We start from the raw sequence: 23538 nt of genomic DNA on the forward strand, positions 1-23538 counted from the left end.
TATTCTAAAGAAATCTCCTGCTGGCTAAACCCCCACTATATCATTAATCTTACATTGGGAGTCTAATGCTTAAAAATGTTTTTCTAAAAATAAAATAAAATTCATATCTAAAAATTTTTTAAATTGAAATTGTTTTCGATTTTAATTTTTTTTTTTTTTTTTAATTTACTGACATGACCTTTATTTATTTTCGTTATAATTTTCATTTTAATACACTTAATCACTCATAATAATGTACAATTTAGAAAACAAACACACACCTAATTATTTTAATATTTTCAATATTTGAAATTAATTTTGAATGAAACCATTTTTTAACACTCAAACATTTATATTTTTGGATTAACACTTATATTGTTGTAATTTAAATAATTGTAAACATTTAAAAATTTCAAGTGCAATCTCTCACCACAAATACACAAATCAAATTAATAAAGTGGAGAATTAATTTTTAACATGTAAACATTTCAAAAAATAACGATCGATACAATTTAGTTGTTTGACTGTAAAGTGTAAATTATAAATAAAAAACCACACAAAATATTTAAATATTTTTTGTTTTTTAACTTTAAGTAAACGAGCAGGAGGGCTTTTTAATTTATTAAATTCATTTTGTTAATTTTTTTTTTTTTTTTTTTTTTGTATGTGTTTTTTTAATAAAAAATAAACAAAACATTAATTTTAGCCTGCTCTCAACAATTGTTGTTAACAAAACGTGTTCAGTGTGAATTTATAACTTGACCGTAGTGCATCTCGTCTATATAAAACTATACAACGCTTCGGAAACATAATTTTATAAAAAATATATATATTTAAACGTGTATAAAAAATGGTGTTTCTTTTAAGTTAAAACGCAAGCGCAAAATAACTACGAAAAATTCGTTGTGTCTAGATAATAAAGTGTAAATATGTTTTGAATGTATTAAACTGTTTTTCTATTGGCCCCGTCAAGTCTAACGATGATCGTTTGAAAAATTCAACTAAAATCGGCAAATGTGTCCAAACAACTACAATCAACATCCGACCAACGAACCAACCAAACATTGGTTGTTTGTCTAGTAAAATAACTTAAATGAAATGTTGCCAATGCACTCTGCAATAAATTGCATCGAACATATGTTGCAACATGCACTACGAACTCATACTTGCCAGCAAAATACAAGTTGACTTTGATAAATGTATTTCAAAGATAAGGTACTTTTTTGTGGATTAAATTGAACTCACAAAAGTACTTTAATAACAATGGAGTTTTTAATAAAAATTACGACCAGTTATGCAATACATAGGTATTTTTCCGACTAGGTATTTTTCCGGTATTTTTCCGACTACGGTCTATAGACGAGCCTATAGTATAGTCTATAGTGAAGTCTATTGTCTAATCTATAGTCTAGTCTATAGTCTAGCCTTAAATCTAGTCCATAGTCTAGACTAGACAATAACTCTAGTCTAAAGTCTACTCTATAGTCTACTCTGTAGTTTAGTCTATAGTCTAGTCTGTATTCTAGTCTATGTTGTAGTCTATAGTACTATAGACTAGACTTTATACTAGACTATAGACTAGACTATAGACTAGACTATAGACTAGGCTATAGACTAGACTACAGACTAGACTACAGACTTGACTATAGACTAGACTGTAGACTAGACTATAGACAAGACTATACACTAGACTATAGACTAGACTATAGACTAGACTATAGACTAGACTATAGACTAGACTATAGACTAGACTATAGACTAGACTATAGACTAGACTATAGACTAGACTATAGACTAGACTATAGACTAGACTATAGACTAGACTATAGACTAGACTATAATAGACTATAGACTAGACTATAGACTAGACTATAGACTAGACTATAGACTGACTATAGACTATACTATAGACTATAATATATACTATACTATAGACTATAGACTAGACTACAGCATAGTCTATAGAAAAGAATATAATGTCTTTACTAGACCTCAACTGGAATACAACTTGAACTGAACTAGAACTGAACTAAAACTGAACTAGAACTGAACTAGAACTGAACTAGAACTGAACTAGACTGAACTAGAACTGAACTAGAACTGAACTAGAACTGAACTAGAACTGAACTAGAACTGAACTAGAACTGAACTAGAACTGAACTAGAACTGACCTAGAACTGAACTAGAACTGAACTAGAACTGAACTAGAACTGAACTAGAACTGAACTAGAACTGAACTAGAACTGAACTAGAACTGAACTAGAACTGACTAGAATGAACTAGAACTGAACTAGAACTGAACTAGAACTGAACTAGAACTGAACTAGAACTGAACTAGAACTGAACTAGAACTGAACTAGAACTGAACTAGAACTGAACTAGAACTGAACTAGAACTGAACTAGAACTGAACTAGAACTGAACTAGAACTGAACTAGAACTGAACTAGAACTGAACTAGAAACTGAACTAGAACTGAACTAGAACTGAACTAGAACTGAACTAGAACTGAACTAGAACTGAACTAGAACTGAACTAGAACTGAACTAGAACTGAACTAGAACTGAACTAGAACTGAACTAGAACTGAACTAGAACTGAACTAGAACTGAACTAGAACTGAACTAGAACTGAACTAGAACTGAACTAGAACTGAACTAGAACTGAACTAGAACTGACTGAACTGAACTAGAACTGAACTAGAACTGAACTAGAACTGAACTAGAACTGAACTAGAACTGAACTAGAACTGAACTAGAACTGAACTAGAACTGAACTAGAACTGAACTAGAACTGAACTAGAACTGACTAGAACTGAACTAGAACTGACTAGAACTGACTAGAACTGAACTAGAACTGAACTGAACTAGAACTGAACTAGAACTGAACTAGAACTGAACTAAAACTGAACTAGAACTGAACTAGAACTGAACTAGAACTGAACTAGAACTGAACTAGAACTGAACTAGAACTGAACTAGAACTGAACTAGAACTGAACTAGAACTGAACTAGAACTGAACTAGAACTGAACTAGAACTGAACTAGAACTGAACTAGAACTGAAACTAGAACTGAACTAGAACTGAACTAGAACTGAACTAGAACTGAACTAGAACTGAACTAGAACTTGAAAACTAGAACTGAACTAGAACTGAACTAGACTGAACTAGAACTGACTAGAACTGAACTAGACCTGAACTAGAACTGAACTAGAACTGACTAGAACTGAACTAGAACTGAACTAGAACTGAAACTAGAACTGAACTAGAAACTGAACTAGAACTGAACTGAGAACTGAACTAGAACTGAACTAGAACTGAACTAGAAACTGAACTAGAACTAACTAGAACTGAACTAGAACTGAAACTAGAACTGAACTAGAACTGAACTAGAACTGAACTAGAACTAACTAGAACGACTAGAACTGAACTAGAACTGAACTAGAACTGAACTAGAACTGAACTAGAACTGAACTAGAACTGAACTAGAACTGAACTAAACTGAACTAGAACTGAACTAGAACTGAACTAGAACTGAACTAGAACTGAACTAGAACTGAACTAGAACTGAACTAGAACTGAACTAGAACTGAACTAGAACTGAACTAGAACTGAACTAGAACTGAACTAGAACTGAACTAGAACTGAACTAGAACTGAACTAGAACTGAACTAGAACTGAACTAGAACTGAACTAGAACTGAACTAGAACTGAACTAGAACTGAACTAGAACTGAACTAGAACTGAACTAGAACTGAACTAGAACTGAACTAGAACTGAACTAGAACTGAACTAGAACTGAACTAGAACTGAACTAGAACTGAACTAGAACTGAACTAGAACTGAACTAGAACTGAACTAGAACTGAACTAGAACTGAACTAGAACTGAACTAGAACTGAACTAGAACTGAACTAGAACTGAACTAGAACATGAACTGAACTAGAACTGAACTAGAACTGAACTAACTGAACTAGAACTGAACTAGAACTGAACTAGAACTGACTAGAACTGACTAGAACTGAACTAAGAACTGAACTAGAACTGAACTAGAACTGAAACTAGACTGAACTAGAACTGAACTAGAAACTAGTCCAAATATCAAGCATTCTTTGTTGTATTCGTCATAGTGATACGTGATAAAGTTAAATATTATTGCAAAGTTCTAAGAGTCTAAATTGAATGGTTTTATTAGCAAATAACACAGTAAAATGTATCCCCTAGATAACTACAGTTCTAAAATCAAAGTTCTTATGTGTCATGTATTTAATTAGTGGGTTTGTAAAATCTTAAAAAATACCCTTTTAATTAATACTGAATTAAACTTCGCACTGCCAAACCTTTATATAAGATTGCAAAACCATCTGAAATGGCTGTAAGAAAGAATTAGTGTTGATAATAGACAATTTGATGATATGTAACATGGGGTTCTACGATTGACCCATTTTTCGCAAAAGAGATTGAAATTATGCGATTTAAATTTCCGCAAATATTAATTTATAATGAAAAAGTGTACATAGGTACCATTAAAGTATACCAAAAAAAGTACCCAAACTACTTCAAACCAAACAACTTGTATGCAGTACCAAAATCCACCAGATTGGATGTGTAGCATAAAAAGTTGTGTGGATGTTATTGAAGGTGTATAAGAGAATTTTATTGAAAAGGTTTTTATTTTAAAGAAAAAAAAAGTACCAACTGTTTCGTTACCTTTCGTTTTATTAGTGGTGTAGTTGGTTGGTTGTATTGTTTTGTTTTGTGGGACCAACTATTGTGTAACAATTCTTAAAATTTCCCTTTCAGTTGATCATTTGCTGCTGAATACGTTTGTTGAATAAAAATTTAATTTCGCTTTCTAACGCGCGCGTGGTTGCTGCTTTATAACTTAATATTCGAACAATTTTGTTAGTGGTGTAAAAAAAATTTTTTTGAAAGGCGCTTTAAATTTTAAAAATAAAATTAAAATACTAATTGCAATAAATAAGAAAAATAAATAAAATTTCGGAGAAAAAAAAATATAAATTATTAAAAAAAACAAATATTTAAAGAAATAATTATTATTATTTATTGAATTTTAAAAACCAGAAATTGAAACTGAAACAAATAAAATTTATAATTTATTTGTAATTTTTTTTAATGAAAGTGTATATTTCAGTGTAACACAAGTGTGAATAAATCCATTTACAAAAAATCAGGTCAAAAACCTTTAAATAAAAATTAGTGTTTCCAAAAAAATTAATAATAATTTTAAAAATTATAAAAATAAAAGGTGTTTAAAATTTAAATAAAAAATGTATATTAAGCTAAACGCAAAACTAAAAACTTGAAAATTATTGCGGCGCGATCAGAGAATTAAAAACAAAATAATTGAAAAAATAATAAAAGAAAAAATTTTTGGAAAAACTAAATATTTAAAAAAAAATAAATAAAAATTTAGTAAATAAAAATCTCGAAATTATTTTTATTTTTATATTAATTTTAAATAAAATATTTTATAAAAAAATAAAATTTTTAAAAATTAAAAAAAAGTTAAACAAAATAGTTAAAAAAATTCATTTAAAATAAAAAAAAAAATACTAAAAAAATTATTTTGAAAAATATTAAATTACAAAAATTTAAAAACTTAACAAAATATTTATTTAATATTTTGAAAATATGAAAAAATAGAAAAAAGTAAAAACAATTTTGTTTATTAAAAAAAAAACAAAGTTAAAATTTGAATCTTTTAAAAATCTGTGAATTAACACCAAAAGATATAAATTTAAAAAAATATTAAAAAATAAATCAAAAATCTATAAAAAAAAACTAAAAACAAAATATTTAAAAAATTTAAACAAAATAATAAAATATATAAAAAAAGCTGCAAAAAAATTTAGAAATATTTAAAAGAAAATAATTTTTATCAATTATTTTTTTCAGAAAATTTAAAATAAAAATTTGTAAAACATAAAAAATCTTTTTATGAAAAAAATATATCTGAAAAATAAATGACAAAACAATCTAAATAAATTTTTAAAAATTTATAATAATTAAAAATAACCAAAAAAATATTTAATTTTTTTAAAATATATAATTAATTTGTAAAAAAATGATCTAACTTTTTATTAATCTTTTTTATTTAAATAATTTTTAAATTTGTTTAAATTTTCTCAGTTTTTTTCATAAGTTTGAAAAACGTTTAAAAGATAAACATAAAATAATTAAAAAAATATACATTTTTGATATATAAAAATTTATTCAGAATTTTATTTTGTAATTTTTTGCCAAATATTTTATTTTTTTAATTAATTTTTTTTAAATTTTCTTAATTTTAAATTTTGTTGAAATTTTAAATTTTTTTTATTAATTTTCTCATTTTTGATTTTTTTAATTTTATATAATTTCTTAATTTCCTCCATTTTTTTAAATTTGTTAATTTTTTTTTTATATTTTTTAAAAATGTTTTATTTTTGTGAAAACTTTAGAAAGTTTTAATTTAGAACATTGTCTGGTACTACACTTAAGTGTAGGTGCTAGAGTTATAGTCTAGTCTAGAGACTTGTTTAGTCTATAGTTTAGTCTATAGTCTAGTCTATAGTCTAGTCTATAGTCTAGTCTATAGTCTAGTCTATAGTCTAGTCTATAGTCTAGTCTATAGTCTAGTCTATAGTCTAGTCTATAGTCTAGTCTATAGTCTAGTCTATAGTCTAGTCTATAGTCTAGTCTATAGTCTAGTCTATAGTCTAGTCTATATATAGTCTAGACTATAGTCTAGTCTATAGTCTAGTCTATAGTCTAGTCTATAGTAGTCTATAGTCTAGTCTATAGTCTAGTCTATAGTCTAGTCTATAGTCTAGTCTATAGTCTAGTCTATAGTCTAGTCTATAGGTCTAGTCTATAGTCTAGTCTATAGTCTAGTCTATAGTCTAGTCTATAGTCTAGTCTATAGTCTAGTCTATAGTAGTCTAGTCTAGTCTATAGTCTAGTCTATAGTCTAGTCTATAGTCTAGTCTATAGTCTAGTCTATAGTCTAGTCTATAGTCTAGTCTATAGTCTAGTCTATAGTCTAGTCTATAGTCTAGTCTATAGTCTAGTCTATAGTCTAGTCTATAGTCTAGTCTATAGTCTAGTCTATAGTCTAGTCTATAGTCTAGTCTATAGTCTCTATAGTCTAGTATAGTCTAGTCTATAGTCTAGTCTATAGTCTAGTCTATAGTCTAGTCTATAGTCTAGTCTATAGTCTAGTCTATAGTCTAGTCTATAGTCCAGTCTATAGTCTAGTCTATAGTATAGTCTATAGTCTAGTCTATAGTCTAGTCTATAGTCTAGTCTATAGTCTAGTCTATAGTCTAAACTATAGTCTAGTCTATAGTCTAGTCTATAGTCTAGTCTATAGTCTAGTCTATAGTCTAGTCTATAGTCTAGTCTATAGTCTAGTCTAGTCTAGTCTATAGTCTAGTCTATAGTCTAGTCTATAGTCTAGTCTTATAGTCTAGTCTATAGTCTAGTCTATAGTCTAGTCTATAGTCTAGTCTATAGTCTAGTCTATAGTCTAGTCTATAGTCTAGTCTATAGTCTAGTCTATAGTCTAGTCTATAGTCTAAGTCTATAGTCTAGTCTATAGTCTAGTCTATAGTCTAGTCTATAGTCTAGTCTATAGTCTAGTCTATAGTCTAGTCTATAGTTAGTCTATAGTCTAGTCTATAGTCTAGTCTATAGTCTAGTATATAGTCTAGTCTATAGTCTAGTCTATAGTCTAGTCTATAGTCTAGTCTATAGTCTAGTCTATCTAGTCTATAGTCTAGTCTATAGTCTAGTCATAGTCTAGTCTATAGTCTAGTCTAGGTCTAGTCTATAGTCTAGTCTAGTCTATAGTCTAGTCTATAGTCTAGTCTATAGTCTAGTCTATAGTCTAGTCTTAGTCTAGTCTATAGTCTAGTCTATAGTCTAGTCTAGTCTAGTCTAGTAGTCTATAGTCTAGTCTAGTCTAGTCTAGTCTAGTCTATAGTCTAGTCTAGTCTAGTCTAGTCTAGTCTAGTCTAGTCTAGTCTATAGTCTAGTCTATAGTCTAGTCTAGTCTATAGTCTAGTCTATAGTCTAGTCTATAGTCTAGTCTATAGTCTAGTCTATAGTCTAGTCTATAGTCTAGTCTATAGTCTAGTCTATAGTCTAGTCTATTAGTCTAGTCTATAGTCTAGTCTATAGTCTAGTCTATAGTCTAGTCTATAGTCTAGTCTATAGTCTAGTCTATAGTCTAGTCTATAGTCTAGTCTATAGTCTAGTCTATAGTCTAGTCTATAGTCTAGTCTAGTCTATAGTCTAGTCTATAGTCTAGTCTAGTCTATAGTCTAGTCTATAGTCTAGTCTAGTCTATAGTCTAGTCTATAGTCTAGTCTATAGTCTAGTCTATAGTCTAGTCTATAGTCTAGTCTATAGTCTAGTCTATAGTCTAGTCTATAGTCTAGTCTATAGTCTAGTCTATAGTCTAGTCTATAGTCTAGTCTATAGTCTAGTCTATAGTCTAGTCTATAGTCTAGTCTATAGTCTAGTCTTTAAATCATAAAACTTATTAAAATTACTTAAATGAACCCACCTGATGAGCAACGATTATATTTGATTTGCATCTGTTAACAACAACAGGAATTTCCGCTAAAACACTTTTATAATTCAAACTTAATCACTTACAAATAAATAAACACACATACACTATCATAACACAATTCTCTTAAAACTAAACAGGCCATATTTTTGGTAAATTACTCTTTTCATAATTTACCCTCTCTTCCATTTTACTAGGATTACTCTTTGTTATAACAAAATTAAACCCTTTGCAGTTTGTGCTTTTTTTTTTCTACTTTTATGCAATTTTTTCAAAGCAACAAAGAACATTTCAAAAAAAAAAACACGAAGACTAACTAATGACGTCATAGACTAATGCAATACGACCAAAACAGTTAAAGCAAGCAACAACAAACAATAGATACATACAAAAATAAAAGAAACGCGAACACGGCAAAATTAATTTTACACGGACTTTTATGGTCATAAAAAAATTGCAATTTCTTTGTTTTCACTTTTATTACGGAGAATTAAGGAACAGATTTTATTGAAAAACTATTAATGGATCAAGACAGGATAGTATTATTAATAAAATTCTAATTATTAACCATTAGATTTTAATAACTTTTAATATTTCACTTATTACGGCGCGTCACACTTAAAATTCAACCGAACCACTTGTTAAACTAAAGAAAACTAAAAGAAGAGTAAGAGATTTTATAATGAAAAGGATAGAGTTTGTGAAAGAGGAGGAGAGAGGGAGTGTGGTACAGAATTTATGTTGGCTAGAGAAAACAATAACAAATATTAACTTTTTGTTGGTATCTATGAACTGTTGTTGTTGTTAGAAATTATTTACTTTGTTTGATGTTGCCCGATTGTTTTTGCATATTTTTGACAGTTTCTGACTGCAAGTGAGTTTTTTATATGTATTAAGGAATTGTTCTAATGTTGTTGTGTAACAACAACATAAATTAAAATTAGTGAAACGAAACAAAAATATTGCCAAAAAATAAATATATTAATTCTTAACAGTTTTTCCAACAATTAAATCTATTTGTTTTAATAGTTGACAATAACAACTCGCTTTAATTCACACAAAAGAAAATTAATTAAAAACGGCTTCTACTTAATTAAAATGTTTAACTAAACTAAAAAACATTAACTAAAAATGGAAAATAATCATAAATTAACAATAAACACCAGTGGCGCCGAAAATCATCGTGGTTCAGTGTCGTCCACTAATTCTCTGGAAGTGCCAGCAACACCAACAAGATCGCCCAAAAAAGTGTCATTCTCAGATGATTTACCTTATGCGACCAGTAGCAATACGATTACAACCAACACAAATACTACAACTACTGTCAACAGTACAACAACAAACACCTCTACTACCACTTCTAATCACAATCAAGATCATAATAATGTAAATAATAATAAAACTACCTCGGTTATCATGAAAAATAATACCTCAAATATCAATAATAACAGTAATAATGATATGACAACTGCTAAAGATTATAATCCTTTTGATTTTATGCTAACACAAGCTGCTCAATATTTGGAAAAACTACACGCCAGCCACAACAACAGCGTGGAATCTCTTAAACGAAACTCAAATTCAAGTTTAAATTCTCAGAATAAGTTTACCAGTAGTTTAAATATTAATTTAAATCTTAATGGAAATGAAACGCCAGAAGAGAAAAAATCTCCTGCAATATTACATTTCACAAAGGATCAAGTGGCAACTTCGATAAACCACAATAACTCACGATCTCAATCACCGTTTAGTATCTCTACCCAATCCCCTAACCAACAGACTTTCTCAACAGAATCCAATTCAAATTTTTCTTCTTCCTTAATGGCCACAACAAATGAACCTCCCTATAAACCACCAAGAACCGCTCTATTAACAACTGCTGCAAGCAGTTCTAACAATCACAATTCAGCGATAACAATCTCAGCTCTCCCATCACCACCACCCGCAACGACAACTACAAGACCTTCATCAAATATGCATGAAATCAGTGAAGAACAAGCCGCTGCACATGCCGGGAAATACATGGAACGTTCAAATATTAATTTAGATAAGAACAAATGTAGTTACATGGAACTGGAGGCAAGACGTGATAAAATTCGTTGGTCTTTAATATCAGAATGCAGTGCGTCATTGGGTGAGGGCAAACATACCAGAGAGAAATTTCGCACCATGTTTCTCGAAGAGGTGAGTGTTAATGATTAAATTTTAAAAAAAGTATTTTTTAAAAAGACTAGAGGTTAGACTATATCGACAATATAGGCTAGACAAAGGACTACATTATAGACTAGATTATAGAATAGAACTATAGAATAGACTATAGAGTAGACTATAGACTAGACTATAGACTAGACTATAGAGTAGACTATAGAGTAGATTATAGAGTAGACTATAGACTAGACTATAGACTAGACTATAGACTAGACTATAGACTAGACTATAGACTAGACTATAGACTAGACTATAGACTAGACTATAGACTAGACTATAGACTAGACTATAGACTAGACTATAGACTAGACTATAGACTAGACTATAGACTAGACTATAGACTAGACTATAGACTAGACTATAGACTAGACTATAGACTAGACTATAGACTAGACTATAGACTAGACTATAGACTAGACTATAGACTAGACTATAGACTAGACTATAGACTAGACTATAGACTAGACTATAGACTAGACTATAGACTAGACTATAGACTAGACTATAGACTAGACTATAGACTAGACTATAGACTAGACTATAGACTAGACTATAGACTAGACTATAGACTAGACTATAGACTAGACTATAGACTAGACTATAGACTAGACTATAGACTAGACTATAGACTAGACTATAGACTAGACTATAGACTAGACTATAGACTAGACTATAGACTAGACTATAGACTAGACTATAGACATATACATTTCACACTTTATTATTTGGCTGAAAAAGTCGCATACTTTCGAAGCAATTCATAAAAAACTTTTATCTAATAACTACGTAACAACAGTGTTAGACGTTTTGTTGTTCGAATATTAACAACATTGTTTGGTAAATTTGCACGTACATTACAAAACGTGCTTTTGGTAATTAAAATAGTTCTGGATGTTTATTTCTATTTGGTTACAAGTGGTGGGTGCTGACAAATATTTGTACGTATTGGAATTTAATTTAAAATTTGTGTTAGTAATTTAAGTTAACAGACATTTGCAACAATATTCTTTATAGCAAAAATATTCACTTAATAATTTCCAATAGGGTTTTTAAACTGCATTCAACTTATTGATTTTGTTTTAAAACCTTATAAACCCCTTTGTAACTGGAATATATTTTAATAATATCAAGTATGTATGTAGTATCATGGTGTTTTTAGCACACCAAACGTGAGTGACCTTCACATATTTTTTCCAATTAATTCCTGTTTAAAGAAATACATTCGAACTAACAGAAAGACAAATGGATGAGAAGACAGACAGACAGATTAACATACATATAAACGGAATCCACAGACACGTTTTTCTATATTTTTGTTGTTGTTATTATTGTAAAAATTACGTTAAATTTGCATTATTTACTGGCAAAGTATTAAAACAAAAACATCATCTTTTAAATAGCAACAAAAAAAAAGTAATTTTATTTTCTTAACACTCAAAAATTTGCATAAATATCATCAATTAATTACTGGTTATTGATGCTACGGTTGATTTTTGTTGTTTTTGTATTGTTTTCTTCAACTGATCGTTTGAAAGATCGATGATAAGTTCATATTGAATATCTTTGTTTTCACGACTGTTTCAATTTTATATCAGTTGATAAGGGAAGAAGTTTTAAGGAATTGAACAAATTTAATTAGTCTTGTCTTAGACTATAGTCTTGTCTATAGTCCAGACTAGTTTTGGATATAGTCAAGACTATAGTCTTGTCTATCGTCCAGACTATAGTCTTGTCTATAATCCAGACTATAGTCTTGTCTATAGTCCAGACTATAGTCTTTTCTATAGTCTAGACTATAGTTTTGGCTATAGTCCAGACTATAGTTTTGGCTATACTCCAGACTATAGTTTTGGCTATACTCCAGACTATAGTTTTGGCTATAGTCCATACTATAGTTTTGGCTATAGTCCAGACTATAGTCTTGTCTATCGTCCAGACTATATATAGCCTTGTCTATCGTATATAGCCTTGTCTTTCGTCCAGACTATAGTATTGTCTATAGTGCAGACTATAGTATTGTCTATAGTCCAGACTATAGTATTGTCTATAGTCCAGACTATAGTATTGTCTATAGTCCAGACTATAGTATTGTCTATAGTCCAGACTATAGTATTGTCTATAGTCCAGACTATAGTATTGTCTATAGTCCAGACTATAGTATTGTCTATAGTCCAGACTATAGTATTGTCTATAGTCCAGACTATAGTATTGTCTATAGTCCAGACTATGGTATTGTCTATAGTCCAGACTATAGTATTGTCTATAGTCCAGACTATAGTATTGTCTATAGTCCAGACTACAGTATTGTCTATAGTCCAGACTACAGTATTGTCTAAAGTCCAGACTATAGTCTTGTCTATAGTCCAGACTATAGTCTTGTCTATAGTCCAGACTATAGTCTTGTCTATAGTCCAGACTATAGTCTTGTCTATAGTCCACACTATAGTCTTGTCTATAGTCCAGACTATAGTCTTGTCTATAGTCCAGACAATAGTCTTGTCTATAGTCCAGACTATAGTCTTGTCTATAGTCCAGACTATAGTCTTGTCTATAGTCCAGACTATAGTCTTGTCTATAGTCCAGACTATAGTCTTGTCTATAGTCCAGACTATAGTCTTGTCTATAGTCCAGACTATAGTCTTGTCTATAGTCCAGACTATAGTCTTGTCTATAGTCCAGACTATAGTCTTGTCTATAGTCCAGACTATAGTCTTGTCTATAGTCCAGACTATAGTCTTGTCTATAGTCCAGACTATAGTCTTGTCTATAGTCCAGACTATAGTCTTGTCTATAGTCCAGACTATAGTCTTGCCTATAGTCCAGACTATAGTCTTGTTTTGGCTATAGTCCAGAGTATATCTTGTCTATCGTCCAGAGTATATCTTGTCTATCGTCCAGAGTATATCTTGTCTATCGTCCAGACTATAGTCTTGTCTATCGTCCAGATTATAGTCTTGTCTATAGTCCAGACTATAGTCTTGTCTATAGTCCAGACTATAGTCTTGTCTATAGTCCAGACTATAGTCCAGACTATAGTCTTGTCTATAGTCCATACTATAGTCTTGTCTATAGTCCAGACTATAGTCTAGTCTATAGTCCAGACTATAGTCTTGTCTATAGTCCAGACTATAGTCCTGTCTATAGTCCAGACTATAGTATTGTCTATAGTCCAGACTATAGTCGTGTCTATAGTCCAGACTATAGTCTTGTTTATAGTCCAGACTATAGTCCAGACTGTAGTCCAGACTATAGTCCAGACTATAGTCTTGTCTATAGTCCAGACTATAGTCTTGTCTATAGTCCAGACTTTAGTGTTGTCTATAGTCCAGACTTTAGTGTTGTCTATAGTCCAGACTATAGTCTTGTCTATAGTCCAGGTTATAGTCTTGTCTATAGTCTTGTCTATAGTCCAGGTTATAGTCTTGTCTATAGTCCAGGTTATAGTCTTGTCTATAGTCCAGGTTATAGTCTTATCTATAGTCCAGACTATAGTCCTGTCTATAGTCCAGGTTGTAGTCTTGTCTATAGTCCAGACTATTTATAGTGTCCATAGACTTGTTCATAGAAGACAGGTGTTTAAAATTCTGTACAGCCGAATGTAGTTAATCTAAAGAAAGAATGCAACATTGTATAACTGATATGCATTTACCTAATCTTCTTCTCAAACGATTAGACTTTTGTCATTCTAACTACTAGATTTTTTATATCATTAATTTTTAACATTCTAAAATCTGTCGTATTTACCTATTTATTTGTCTGTCGGTCTGTCTTTCTGCTTGATCATGTCGAACATACGACTAAAAACGTTAATAACATTTTCCATTAATTAATGTTTAACAAATGATGCATTCATTCGTTGTGCAGCAGTTCCATATTAAGATACTCCATCCACTACAATAGCAACAAACTAACAACAATTGTAATGGATTTTTATTTTTACCATGATTATCAAGCTGTGCTGGATATTATCACCTAACAGTTCATTAATATTTAATGATTCAAAAAAGTAAAAAAAAAAAAATCATAATAGAAAACTTGGGATTTATAAATTCTCACAGTGCTGCTGCTGCTACTAGTAGTTGATGATCATGTAGCGACTCTGTAGAAACTACCACTAATCATTTTGTCCATACAATTTGCGGTAAGAAGTTAGGAATTTGCAATGTGTGTAATTTTATTTATAAGATCTTCTTTATTTCTGTCCCTCTCTCCTGTTTAATATGAATTTTAATTAGATTTAAAATGACATGGTATGCGCTAAAGCATGTTGATGATTAAATTAAACTTAATATTTGTTTTGTGTTTTAAAATATGTATGATGTTTTTAATTATTTTTATTATTGTTTTTTTTTTTTTTTTTTTTTGAATTTATTATTTATGTAAATATTTAATTTGCAACATACTGAAAGAAATAAATCTTTCGGATCGTTTTTTGTTGTTTTTGTACTTGAGCAAATATTTTTTTTTAAATTATAAATTCATATACACTTAGTATTATTTAAATTATAACCGCCAGGCTTTTAAAACTAAATGTTATGGATGGTAGTAGTATATTAAATGAAACTTGTTGTATTTATTACAACCTTTTTTCATAGCTCTTTTTGGTGCGAATAAGGTTTTATTGTCAATATTAAAAACGAAATGTTCAAAATTATAAAATTCTCCTTAAAACTATTTTTACGTGTGTTTTAAGTTCACATGATTATTATTCCCAGTTTCTACCTACAACCGGTTTAATTTAATAACTTGTACTAAAGGGAAATCATTATTAAAAAATGTTGAAATGTATTGAGCTCCTCACAAAAGTGAAATTAGGGTTTAAAAAAACTATATACAAGTTCCCATAAAAACATGAAATGCAGATGTGTTAAAGCAGGAATTTTATATTCAGCTGTGCCGAATTTTGTTTTCCTCACCATCTTGTCTTGTCTATAGTCTTGTCTATAGTCCAGACTATAGTCTTGCCTATAGTCTTGTCTATAGTCCAGACTATAGTCTTGTCTATAGTCCAGACTATAGTATTGTCTATAGTTCAGACTATAGTCTTGTCTATAGTTCAGACTATAGTCTTGTCTATAGTCCAGACTATAGTCTTGTCTATAGTCAAGGCTTTAGTCTTTTCTATAATCCAGACTATAGTCCAGACTATAGTCTTGTCTGTAGTCCAGACTATAGTCTTGTCTATAGGCCAGACTATTATAGTCTTGTCTATATTCCAGACTATAGTCTTGTCTATAGTCCAGACTATAGTCTTGTCTATAGTCCAGACTATAGTCTTGTCTATAGTCCAGACTATAGTCTTGTCTATAGTCCAGACTATAGTCTTGTCTATAGTCCAGACTATAGTCTTGTCTATAGTCCAGACTATAGTCTTGTCTATAGTCCAGACTATAGTCTTGTCTATTGTCCAGACTATAGTCTTGTCTATAGTCCAGACTATAGTCCAGGCTATAGTCTTGTCTATAGTCCAGACTACTGTCTTCCCCATAGTCCAGTCTATTGTCTTGTCTATAGTCCAGACTATAGTCTTGTCTATAGTCCAGACTATAGCTTTGTCTATAGTCCAGACTATAGTCCTGTCTATAGTCCAGACTATAGTCCTGTCTATAGTCCAGACTATAGTCCTGTCTATAGTCCAGACTATAGTCCTGTCTATAGTCCAGACTATAGTCCTGTCTATAGTCCAGACTATAGTCCTGTCTATAGTCCAGACTATAGTCCTGTCTATAGTCCAGACTATAGTCCTGTCTATAGTCCAGACTATAGTCCTGTCTATAGTCCAGACTATAGTCCTGTCTATTCTATAGTCCAGACTATAGTCCTGTCTATAGTCCAGACTATAGTCCTGTCTATAGTCCAGACTATAGTCCTGTCTATAGTCCAGACTATAGTCTTGTCTATAGTGCAGACTATAGTCTTGTCTATAGTCCAGACTATAGTCATGTCTATAGTCCAGACTATAGTCTTGTCTATAGTCCAGACTATAGTCTTGTCTATAGTCCAGACTATAGTCTTGTCTATAGTCCAGGCTATAGTCTTGTCTATAGTCCAGACTATAGTCTTGTCTATAGTCCAGACTACTGTCTTCTCCATAGTCCAGTCTATTGTCTTGTCTATAGTCCAGATTATAGTCTTGTCTATAGTCCAGACTATAGCTTTTTCTATAGTCCAGACTATAGTCCTGTCTATAGTCCAGACTATAGTCTTGTCTATAGTCCAGACTATAGTCTTGTCTATAGTGCAGACTATAGACTTGTCTATAGTCCAGACTATGGTCTTGTCTATAGTCCAGACTATAATCTTGTCTATAGTCCAGACTATAGTCTTCTCTATAGTCCAGACTATAGGCTTGTCTATAGTCCAGACTATAGTCTTCTCTATAGTCCAGACTATAGTCTTCTCTATAGTCCAGACTATAGTCTTCTCTATAGTCCAGACTATAGTCTAGAGTATAGTCCAGACTATAGTCTGGAGTATAGTCCAGACTATAGTATACTATAGTCCAGACTATAGTATTGTCTATAATCCAGACTATAGCCTTGTTTATAGCCTAGACTATCGTCTTGTCTATTGTCAAGACTATAGTCTATAGTTCAGACAGTAGTCTTGTCTATAGTTCAGACTATAGTCTTGTTTAAAGTTCAGACTGTAGTCTTGTTTAAAGTTCAGATTATAATCTTGTCTATAGTCCAGACTATAGTCTTGTCTATTGTCCACACTATAGTGTTGTTTAAAGTTCAGACTGTAGTCTTGTTTAAAGTTCAGACTATAGTCTTGTTTAAACTTCAGATTATAATCTTGTCTATAGTCCAGACCAGTCTTGTCTATAGTCCACAATATAGTATTTTCTATAGTCCAGTCTATAGTCTTGTCTATAGTCCAGACTTATAGTCTTGTCTATACCCTTGTTTATAGTATAGACTATAGTCTTGTTTATATACCAGTCTATGGTCTTGGCTATAATCAATTTACGTCCAAAGCTTGTGAAGATTTAACAGAGACTTACACCTGACAGACAACTCTACTTTCCAGCTTATGATAGTAAAATTTCTAAATATTTTTCCTCGTTAAATAATATTAATAATTTTACGTTAAACATCATTTAAATTGCTTTCAGGAAGAAACAAGTTTCTTTATGATAGAACATGATGTGTCTTTAAAAATATTTTAATTAAGAAAAATTCTTTATTATTTTATTAATGGAAAAATATGTCTAATAGAAAAAATTTCCTGTTTTCTTTTCTTTTTAATCTTCTTCAACAGGATTTTCAAAAAAAATTCTTCAATTTATTCGATTTGGATGGAAATGGTTATTTGGTACAAGATCGTTGGATTGAACATTTAAAAGGACGTTTAACGTAAGTTATTTTCATTTTAATTTAAACAACAACTGTGTTTTAATACTTGTTTCATTCTTAATCTTGCTGTTAAGATTTTTTGAGTTTTTTTTTTTTTTTTTTGTTGCTGTTTAATAAATGTCTAACAACAGCTTAAATATAAATGGTCAATAACATGAGTTAACATTAATGTTTTTATACGTTAATTTGTTAATTGGGATGGTATTGTTATTTGTTAAAATGATTGGTAATAAATTTAATATTTTTAGAGAAGATCTCTGAAAAATCTTCTAAAAAGTCCCTGATCACTTAAAATAACATACTCACTGCTATATAAAGAACAACTTGTAGCTTTAACTCTACTGCAATCGATGCTGTAGGGTATTTCTTAACCACACACTACCTAACAAATAAACTCAATTTTGCACACAATTTTTGCAATGTTCACGTTGTAAATCCTCCTTTTTAACGTTTAAACATTTAACGAAACACACCACTAACAACAAACTGCAAATACAATGTTGTTGCAACAACATATATCTTCAATTTTATGTTGCAGCACTCGCGCACTGGAAGAGCGGTGTTGGCGTTGTCAATTGACTTATTTTATTCAAGTCGGTATGATATTTTTTGTTTGTTGTTGTTGTCGTTGCTGTTATTGTTGCCATTTAGATGCTACACATTGCAACTGCAAACAGTCATATAATGTAAATGTAATTTTTGCGTATTTGCAACCAAGGACAATATACGCAACATACGATATCTGTAGTAAAGTCATCTTTGACTGGGGTTTATAAAATGTGTTTTAGTTTTAATACTTTAAACATTTATTCTTTGCTTTAAACAATAGTTTGTGTGGATGTGTTGAATCTTAACATCTTCTACCTAAAACAAGATTTACAACAATATGTTTTGGACATTAGGATCGTCTACAACACAATACTAAACTTCAAAACATAAACTAGACAAGACTAGACTATAGTCTAGTCTATAGTCTAGTCTATAGTCTAGTCTATAGTCTAGTCTATAGTCTAGTCTATAGTCTAGTCTATAGTCTAGTCTATAGTCTAGTCTATAGTCTAGTCTATAGTCTAGTCTATAGTCTAGTCTATAGTCTAGTCTATAGTCTAGTCTATAGTCTAGTCTATAGTCTAGTCTATAGTCTAGTCTATAGTCTAGTCTATAGTCTAGTCTATAGTCTAGTCTATAGTCTAGTCTATAGTCTAGTCTAGTCTAGTCTATAGTCTAGTCTATAGTCTAGTCTATAGTCTAGTCTATAGTCTAGTCTATAGTCTAGTCTATAGTCTAGTCTATAGTCTAGTCTATAGTCTAGTCTATAGTCTAGTCTATAGTCTAGTCTATAGTCTAGTCTATAGTCTAGTCTATAGTCTAGTCTATAGTCTAGTCTATAGTCTAGTCTATAGTCTAGTCTATAGTCTAGTCTATAGTCTAGTCTATAGTCTAGTCTATAGTCTAGTCTATAGTCTAGTCTATAGTCTAGTCTATAGTCTAGTCTATAGTCTAGTCTATAGTCTAGTCTATAGTCTAGTCTATAGTCTAGTCTATAGTCTAGTCTATAGTCTAGTCTATAGTCTAGTCTATAGTCTAGTCTATAGTCTAGTCTATAGTCTAGTCTATAGTCTAGTCTATAGTCTAGTCTATAGTCTAGTCTATAGTCTAGTCTATAGTCTAGTCTATAGTCTAGTCTATAGTCTAGTCTATAGTCTAGTCTATAGTCTAGTCTATAGTCTAGTCTATAGTCTAGTCTATAGTCTAGTCTATAGTCTAGTCTATAGTCTAGTCTATAGTCTAGTCTATAGTCTAGTCTATAGTCTAGTCTATAGTCTAGTCTATAGTCTAGTCTATAGTCTAGTCTATAGTCTAGTCTATAGTCTAGTCTATAGTCTAGTCTATAGTCTAGTCTATAGTCTAGTCTATAGTCTAGTCTATAGTCTAGTCTATAGTCTAGTCTATAGTCTAGTCTATAGTCTAGTCTATAGTCTAGTCTAGTCTATAGTCTAGTCTATAGTCTAGTCTATAGTCTAGTCTATAGTCTAGTCTATAGTCTAGTCTATAGTCTAGTCTATAGTCTAGTCTATAGTCTAGTCTATAGTCTAGTCTATAGTCTAGTCTATAGTCTAGTCTATAGTCTAGTCTATAGTCTAGTCTATAGTCTAGTCTATAGTCTAGTCTAGTCTATAGTCTAGCTTATAGTCTAGTCTATAGTCTAGTCTATAGTCTAGTCTATAGTCTAGTCTATAGTCTAGTCTATAGTCTAGTCTATAGTCTAGTCTATAGTCTAGTCTATAGTCTAGTCTATAGTCTATCTATAGTCTAGTCTATAGTCTAGTCTAAAGTCTAGTCTATAGTCTAGTCTGTAGTCTAGTCTATAGTTAATCATTATAATTTAATTGTTTATTTTGTTAAATTGAAACCTCTTCCAGCGATGACAGACAAATGGACTATGCGGAACAGTTGGAATCGGTGGCGTATGTGCTTTGTGGTGAAAATAGTAAAATAACATTTAAAAACTTTAAGGATATATGGCATACTCGAGGGGTAAGTGATATTTTTTTTTTTTTTTTTCAAAAAACAAAAAACACATAAATAAAATAACAACATTAAAAACCATTAAATATTTTAAATATTTTATACGTAAATCATGATTTTCTTCACAGATTTTAGATAAACTTTATCGTCTCATAGATGCTGATGGCACAAATTCCATTTCCACAAATCAAATCATGGAATTTATTTCACATTTAACCAATTTAAGGTAAATTTTCTTTTCTATACTTTGGTTAATAGTGCTGAAAGGAATTTGAAGTTTTTAAATTGAAAATAAAGTAGAATTTAGACTAAATAAAATTTATGACCATGTTAACAATTTACAATTTGTAAAACAAATTGATTTTTTCTTGCGAATATAATTGTGCGAAACGAAAATATAGAACTAAAAAATTAAGCTAAAGTGTTAGAGAGAGATCAGAACCCGTTTTGAGGAATTGTAAGACAATGTCTGGAGGTATTTTACACTCGAAATAATGTGTGGAGGAGGAGATAAACTGTCAGAACTATGTAGTGAAATATAGACTAGCCTATAGACTAGACTATAGACTAGCCTATAGACTAGACTATAGACTAGACTATAGACTAGACTATAGACTAGACTATAGACTAGACTATAGACTAGACTATAGACTAGACTATAGACTAGACTATAGACTAGACTATAGACTAGACTATAGACTAGACTATAGACTAGACTATAGACTAGACTATAGACTAGACTATAGACTAGACTATAGACTAGACTATAGACTAGACTATAGACTAGACTATAGACTAGACTATAGACTAGACTATAGACTAGACTATAGACTAGACTATAGACTAGACTATAGACTAGACTATAGACTAGACTATAGACTAGACTATAGACTAGACTATAGACTAGACTATAGACTAGACTATAGACTAGACTATAGACTAGACTATAGACTAGACTATAGACTAGACTATAGACTAGACTATAGACTAGACTATAGACTAGACTATAGACTAGACTATAGACTAGACTATAGACTAGACTATAGACTAGACTATAGACTAGACTATAGACTAGACTATAGACTAGACTATAGACTAGACTATAGACTAGACTATAGACTAGACTATAGACTAGACTATAGACTAGACTATAGACTAGACTATAGACTAGACTATAGACTAGACTATAGACTAGACTATAGACTAGACTATAGACTAGACTATAGACTAGACTATAGACTAGACTATAGACTAGACTATAGACTAGACTATAGACTAGACTATAGACTAGACTATAGACTAGACTATAGACTAGACTATAGACTAGACTATAGACTAGACTATAGACTAGACTATAGACTAGACTATAGACTAGACTATAGACTAGACTATAGACTAGACTATAGACTAGACTATAGACTAGACTATAGACTAGACTATAGACTAGACTATAGTAGACTAGACTTGATTATAGACTAGATTATAGATTCAACTTTACTAGCGTACTTATGTGAAAAAACCACAAAAAATTAAAATTTTTGATTACTTTTAGCAACATTTTCGATTAACAATATTTGTCGAGTGTAATTTAGAAAGAATGATGCTGCTACACATACAAACTGTTGCAGCATCCTTTTAAAATGTTCGATATAAAATCTCTTTACAAACTGACAACTAACATGGGGAAAAGCAGCTATTAATCAAATACATACTAGACTTTTTAAACGTCCGTCCAAATGTTCAGACCTCCTTCGTCTGTCCGTCTCTATGTATTTTTCCTGTTAACAGCAAACCTTTAGTTTTGTTACAGATACTGACTTATGGCGTTTGGTTCTGCTGTTGTAGTGTAATCTTTTAATTAATCTTTAATTTATTACTAAACCTTAACTACAACTTGTTGTAATAGTTTTCATATTTTTTTTTTTATGTTAAACTTTTATATTTTTAAGATTTTGTTGCTTAAATCATGTTATTAATGAATGTTGGCATAAATTATTTATTATTATTTTGGTTTGATTTTATTCCTGAAAAATAATTCTTGTTTTTTCCAATTTAGAGCACGCACTGGATTTGATAAAAGTTCTTTGGCACGTTTGGAGCAACTATTTCGCAATACTGTGGGTAATGAAAAGGAGATACGACGTGAAGAATTCAAAAAAATTGTTATCTCAAAAAATGTAAGCATTTTTGTTTTTCTTGGAAATCATTTATATTAGTAAAGGACAGCAAACATAATCTGTGTGACATCAAGTCTATTGGATTAATAGAGCTAACAATAATGTTGTTGCTGTAACTAAAGATTTTAGTTGTTAACTCACATTATTTCATTTTAGTTTGTTTAAAATTTTTTTCTTTTATATTTTTAGCCATTTTTTACCGAACGTGTTTTTCAAATCTTCGATAAGGATAATTCGGGTTCTATATCACTGCAGGAATTTATTGATGCCATTAATCAATTCTCAGGACAATCGGCTGATGATAAAATACGTTTTCTTTTTAAGGTTTACGATATTGATGGTAAAAATTTGTTTATTATAATTTGGAAAAATACAATTTAGAGAAATCCCTTAAGGGCATTTTGACCCATTGCTATAGACTTTGAATAAATGTCTGTTTAAAGCGAACTTGTATATAGTTCTTTCGCCGGGAAATCCAAGCGAAACTTCTAATTCATTTATATCCGTCTTCTAATACAACAGCTAGATTATGAAAAAGTTTGGAACTAATAAGTTTTAGATCAAGAGCCCTCGGTAAAAATATAGGGGACCATTTAGATAATGCTATATGAAAGCATCGCAATTTAGAAAGAACACTTTTATTGTGATACTTATGAAATGATTTCTCCTTAATTGTAATAGGTAATGTGACCACTGTAAGTACTAACCGATATT

The 23538-nt window shown here is 30.6% G+C and overlaps 1 protein-coding gene across 5 annotated transcripts in view; it reads left to right on the plus strand.

The window, feature by feature from the left end:
- Positions 1–690: 690 nt before the first annotated feature.
- Positions 691–23538, plus strand: part of LOC119614118 — a 30888-nt gene continuing 8040 nt past the window's right edge. Inside the window, exons 1-8 of one of the 5 annotated variants that reach the window (XM_037970216.1) lie at positions 691–902; positions 4778–4887; positions 9582–10736; positions 18024–18118; positions 20542–20656; positions 20776–20873; positions 22704–22824; positions 23014–23164. In XM_037970216.1, coding sequence (XP_037826144.1) covers positions 9684–10736; positions 18024–18118; positions 20542–20656; positions 20776–20873; positions 22704–22824; positions 23014–23164 — 1633 coding nt within the window. In that variant the 5' untranslated portion in view covers positions 691–902; positions 4778–4887; positions 9582–9683. Of the gene's footprint in view, positions 903–4777; positions 4888–5043; positions 5142–9581; positions 10737–18023; positions 18119–20541; positions 20657–20775; positions 20874–22703; positions 22825–23013; positions 23165–23538 lie in introns of those variants that run through there. The other 4 variants (XM_037970215.1, XM_037970217.1, XM_037970219.1 and 1 more) reach the window with 4 other exon arrangements.

This window comes from Lucilia sericata, unplaced genomic scaffold (assembly GCF_015586225.1).
Source record: "Lucilia sericata isolate MDLA Ls3-8-SP2 unplaced genomic scaffold, ASM1558622v1 Contig002598F_arrow, whole genome shotgun sequence".
In the NCBI taxonomy this organism is placed as follows: Eukaryota; Metazoa; Arthropoda; class Insecta; order Diptera; family Calliphoridae; genus Lucilia; species Lucilia sericata.